Source organism: Ascaphus truei, chromosome 3, assembly GCF_040206685.1.
Source record: "Ascaphus truei isolate aAscTru1 chromosome 3, aAscTru1.hap1, whole genome shotgun sequence".
Classification (NCBI taxonomy): domain Eukaryota; kingdom Metazoa; phylum Chordata; class Amphibia; order Anura; family Ascaphidae; genus Ascaphus; species Ascaphus truei.
The window spans coordinates 19,547,527-19,553,526 of record NC_134485.1 but is presented as its reverse complement, the minus strand read 5'-3'; the positions used below and the strand labels follow the sequence as shown (position 1 = coordinate 19,553,526).

The following is a 6,000-nucleotide window of genomic DNA, read 5'->3' as shown; positions in this document are numbered from 1 at the left end:
CAGCATATAGCAAATGTAAGTTCTGGGCAGTACATAAGTTCTGTAGTAAAAAAAAATCCCTATTGGATATGGGATATGTTGACTTGTTACTGTCAAGTTATCCTATTATGATGGGCAAAGTACTGCAGATAGATTTCCAGAAGAGGGCATATTTAGCCTTTCTGACTTTCTTCCTTTCCCCTTAGTTCAGGACTTTGTTCCTTTAAGACTGTTAGTAAAACTTGTCTGCACACTCCTCCCCTTCACATCCGCTTGCTGTAGCTGCTGCAGCAGCCTGACCATGTCCCCTCCTCCTCCTCCTGCCCTATACAGCAGTATAACTTGGAGTTAGAAAGCAAACTCTCCGGGCTGTGATTAAGGTTTCCTGCACACGCAGTTGGAGCAAGTTGTGGTGAATTGCAGCTTTCATGGGGGCAAGGGTTTCATTTTGAGGAATCCTTATGTCTATGGGATCAGACATGTGGACCCTGGTTACAGCACATACTGGGGAGTAGCTGTTGATCACTCTTGCTCTGCCCCTCTCCCTTCTGCACGATGAAGGTCCCTCTGCAGCCCATTGCTCTGCTGCTCTTGGGAGCTGCCTGTATCTCTTCCAAATTCACTTTCCCATTAAGGATTTCCCCATCAGAGATCAAAGACTATCTGCCCGTGGCCCCGGCGACCCCAAAGAAGGATAGTGTGGGGCTTTCCTTAGCTTCAGACCCTGGAGGCAAAATCGACTACTTGGCTATGGTGGACAACTTGGAGGGTGACTCTGGCAGAGGATATTACTTGGAGCTGTTCATGGGCACTCCACCCCAGAAGGTGAGTAGTCTTTGGAGACTACCTCAAATGCTGTACTTAGTATTTATATAGCACATTTTTGTGTCCAGTAATTCATAAGTTGTTTTCATGCAGCCATGTCTAGGGTAGCAGCACATTACTGGCTATTAGATCACCCTAATTTCCATCTATCTGTGCAAAAGGTGCACTTCAGGAGGTGGTGACTCCTAATGACAAGGCATTGTTGGTAGCAGGTATTCTGTATGCATGTAAAGCAATTGTCCGTAGCCCACGGGTGGGCAACTCCAGTTATCAAGGGTCAGGTTAAAGGATATCCCTGCTTCGGGAGTGATTGAGCCACCTGTGCTGAAGCAAGGATATCTCTAATACCGGGCCTGTTGTTGGCTCTTGAGGACTAGAGTTTCCCACCCCTGTACTAGGCGTTTATAATGTTATCTCTACTGTCACAAGTCAGAGGCACATATGTAAATAGTAAGACCAATAAAGCATGGTTAAAATATAATATCTCTACGAGAATAAGAAAAACTAGTTTGTGTGTTTGGATAAAGCAATCTGGTTTAGGTCTTGCTATCACATTTATCAAAAAAAAAAAAAGGCAATGTATTTATTTTATCAACTTATTACAGGAAATAAGAAAAACATTAGAAACAGCAAAAACAAAACCAGCAAAGTTTTACATATACTGTAACTTTTCCTACACGTGGGGTTTTACGAGCAAGTCAAGGCAGAGACAGGCTTTTTTTTTTATACAAGTAGGATAGAATTATTTGGCTGAATATTAAACAATACTACTCACTGTTTTTCCTATTTGAATTGCAATCAGAACAGTTGTTTTTTAATTTGCCTATCTATTGAAGTCCTTTTGGAAATAGTTGACTAAACAAGGTTTCTAAACGGCATTATCAATGCTAGATGGTGATGGCATACTGTAAATTCCCCAAAATTACCCTTTTGCGCACAAACTGGGTTATTCATTAAACTGCAATAGTGCTGATCGGGGCACTATCGCATGGAAGGCAATGGGAGTTTCGGGTTAATGAATAACTCACACAGGCTTTCATTTATCTAAATATTACAAAACTTTAACTTTTTATTTGACCAGTCCTGTATGTTGCTTGGTTGGGCATACAGTATGATGCAGTAAAATACTTACAACTGCCCTCAGGGTGTACAAGTATTTAGCGCTACGAAATGATCGTCTCCTTTTTATGTGCTGGCGTGACTCTGAATAGCTTGTTTAACATCTGTCGTCGCCCACCTGCCCAAATTCTCAAACGCTTTGATTTCCTATCTGCTTATCTTCTTGTTCTTACAGTACCTCGTCCCCTATGCATAGTTTATCCCCTTTGTGTAACGCTACAGTAGCTGCTCGGGAAACAATCCCTGTGCATGCCCCAGGCACTAACACTTGGCATACAGTGCGTGAAAAAGCGCGCGGAAGCGTAGGTCTTAGCAGAATTTTCTATTTCAGCGCTCGCCGGAGCGCAGGGCCGGTCACGTGAGCGGTTCGCCCACCAGCTCCGTGACGTCACTGGCCCGCCCGCCGACACGCCCCCGGCCCGCCCGCCGACACGCCCCCGGACGGCGCGCTGTCTAAGGCCAGGGAAAGCACCCGCTTTCCCTGAGCCTCAGCGCGCCTCCGCACGCCAGCAGAACCCTGGCCGAGGCCTTTGGCCACGTCCATGGTGTGAGACTGCACGCTACCGTGCGCATGACGTAACGTGCGCCTTTACCTGCAGTGATCTGTGGCCTGGAGAGACGTTTTGGGGGGGGGGCGTGGCCGTGACGTCGCTGAGCTTGTTCGCCCATCTAAACAAATTTATTTGTTTCCTCTCGCATGGCGAGCGCTGGCGCTTCTGGTCGCGCGCGCTCTAAAGACAGCCTTATAGAGACCCATCATTTATGGGAGCTAAAATTTGTAGTGACGCAAGTAAATGAAAAGCGTGGTGTAGCGATTTTCACTTATCATCCGCCACACCTGTGACTACATTGAAAAATAGGTTGCCCACACAGATCAGATTAACATGTGAGACAGCTGAAGTTTTGAAAGAATTTAGACTGATGGCGGCTTTTAGAGTCTCCGGTAGATTGTTCCAGTTGTGGGGTGCACGGTAAGAGGAGGAGCGGCCGGATACTTTGTTGAACCTTGGGACCATGAACATTTTTTTTTTTTTGGAGTCATATCTGGAGGTGTTTAGAGCTGCATGTGTTAGGGGTGAGGAGCTTGTTCAGATAGACGGGTAGCTTGCCCAGAAAATATTTGAAGGTAAGACAGGAAAAATTCACTTTGTGCCTAGATTCAATTGACGGACAATTTAGTACTTTGAGCATTTCGCAGGGATGTGTGTTGTAGTTGCATTGGAGGACAAAGCGGCATATTGAGTTCGAGAGGGTGTTTTAATTTGCTGATGTGAGTTTGGGGTGCTGTACCATATACTATGTCCCAATAGTCTATAATTGGCATTAGCATCTGCTGTGCGATACGCTTTCTGACCAGCGGGCTAAAGGAGGATTTGTTCCTATATAGTACACCTAGTTTGACATCGTTTTTGGATGTCATGGTATCAATGTGCAACCAAAATACTCAATCGGAGTATGCCCAGAGATTCAACACTAGTGACAGATTAGAATGATGTTGGAATTGGTTGTGATCTGGAGCACCATCATTGGAAGCTTTTACAAATTTAGCCTTGATCCTAAATACCATTGTTACAGTTGTCAGTGCTTAAAAACTGTTTTGTGGGGGAAAATCCAGTTTTTAAGTCTTAAAATATCAGATTGAACTACGTGTCTGAGGTCAGAGAGGCTCGGGCAGTGAGCATTTAAGATTGTGTCATCCGCATACATGTTTATTGAGGCTCCCTTTACAAGCTGTAGGTAGATCATTAATGAAGACTGAACAGAGTAGGGCCCCCAAAACAGAGCCTTGCGGGACACCACAGGTGACATCCAAGGGGTTGGAGTTAGAGCCTGAGAGACACATGTTGGAAACCAGTTTGAAGCGTGTTCACCTATTTCAGCTTGTTTAACAAGATAACATGATCAAAAGCCTTTGCAAAATCTAGGAATACTGCACCAGTGAGTTGTCCCAGTTACATTCCACACTGAATCCCATTGTAAACTTTTAGAAGCGTAGTTAACGTGGACTGTTGATATCCACATTGAAGTTGGCTAAGGAAATTTGTCTTGGTAAAATAATCGCTTAATTGTGAGTGAACGCATTTGTCCATGACTTTGGATAGTATTGTGAGAAGAGAGATTGTCCTATAGTTCGAGACAGGTTTTTTTTAAAAAATTTTTTTGTCCCCACTTTTGAAGATTGGGACAAATCTGGCAATTTTCCAGGTCTTTGGGGTATGACCTGTAGACAGAATAGAGTTGATTAGGGAAGCAAGCGTTATGCTTATGGGTGAGGCACAGAGTTACGGGCCAAGTTTAAAACTTTTGGGAACCACCATGGTAAAACGATGGTAAAGGATTTGCCTGTGAAGAGTAGGACAAGTGTAACCACTTATTAGGTTATATGGGCTCTCTTACATACTGAAAACATGGAAATTTAGATGGGGTCCTGTTTGGTAATGTGTGGTGGTCACATGCTGGAATAACTATGAAAGATTATCGTTAAGGTGAATAAATATTGAAAGGCAAGATTTTTATAGCACTGTAACATGGATGTCCATTTTGATATGTAATAATTTTTTTTTGCGTATATATGTTTGCTAGGTTTTTGTTACGGACCCTGTAACAGGGACTTATCCCTGTTTTATATAAAGCAGCCTCAGAGCTCTGATAATCCAACAGATAGAGTTGATTGCAGCCACTCAAATAACTAGTCTCCACCTAGACTAATGAGAGCTCTGTAAAAAGTTTCATGTGAGACGCAGGAGAGAGATTCCTTAGCTCACATTTGGCTGACATGAGGAGGACAGACCGGCGATCTCCTTAGCCCACAACTGGGCTGACCTGAGGAAAAGATGATGTCTTGATGCACATAGAAGCACTGCATGCTGACAGCAAGACAAGGGGACAAGACCTCTATACCTGGACACAGAGTGCCATAGCACACAAGGATGCTGACCCAGGAGAACATTGAGACCTTCCCCCTACAGCAACAATAACAGAAACAAATAAGAGACTTTCTTGTTGGACTGGTGTGTGTGTGTGTGTGTGTGTGTGAGATATATAGAGAGATATAGGTATATATTAGTGTTTGTGGTGTAATCAGTTTAGCTACCCACCCAGTTAGATAGGGCATATACTGTACTGTCTAGTTATTCTCCAAAGTGGAGCAGGTTTTTCTTTTATGTTTTTGTTTTTACTTTGTTAAAGGAACAGGCAATAAAGCCTTATATTAATTTCACCCTAAAACTGTCTCCATTTGCATACCTCTGCACACATCTCTTACAGTCCCCCATTTCATTGATATTTCATTTGTGGGTTTCCCTCTGATTTTATCGTTAACATAACTCATTCTGAGCCATGATGATGATAATAATATCTTTTATTTCTGTAGCGCTTTTCTCCCAATGGGACTCAAAGTGCTTCACGCATACAAAAAGAAAACATTTAAGGTTATAAAAGAGACCAAACAAAAGGAAAGCTACATTCATTATATATTATCTGCTGAATGATCAAGAATGCAGAACACTTGTCAAGGGAGTGTTTCCTCTACCCATAGCTTGCCCTGGTGTCTGTCAGGAAGATTTGGAAGGGGAGAGAGGCAGGGCTTTGTCTGTGCAAACTCTTGTTCAATACAGTACACAGTGACTTCCCACAAATAGATTGGCTAAAGGAAATGGAACATCTCCCAAGTCTCTGCAAACCAAGTCTACAAACTAAAGTTAGTAGCTTTTGGTGTCTCGTGTTATTTTGTTTAGAAAGAATACATTAATCACACACATTTAATTAAAGTTGAATGTTTCATTTTAATCCTAGGAGGGGACTGCCTTTTTTTTTTTTTTTTTTTGTAAATCACTACACACCTATACATGGGGGGGTATATATTGAAGGATTGACTGAGCGCCTGTGTCGCGTGAGAGGATTGTAGTCCTTTTTACACTTATGGCATTGGCCAAATATATCTTCTTTATGCTACGCGCGGCATTGATTTTTAGTTTTTTATTTTGCGGTGCACCGTTTTTTTCACCGTTCCCCGCTTTACGTGTTCTCTTTCTCTGAAGCACGCCAGCAAAACTCCTTGTGGATTATATTCTGCAA

The 6,000-nt window shown here is 43.0% G+C and overlaps 1 protein-coding gene across 1 annotated transcript in view; it reads left to right on the top strand.

The window, feature by feature from the left end:
* Positions 1–252: 252 nt before the first annotated feature.
* BACE2 (beta-secretase 2) overlaps positions 253–6,000 on the top strand; it is a 101,137-nt gene continuing 95,389 nt past the window's right edge. Inside the window, 1 exon segment of the mRNA XM_075593708.1 lies at positions 253–804. Within this exon segment, the coding sequence (XP_075449823.1) occupies positions 535–804 (270 nt within the window). The 5' untranslated portion in view covers positions 253–534.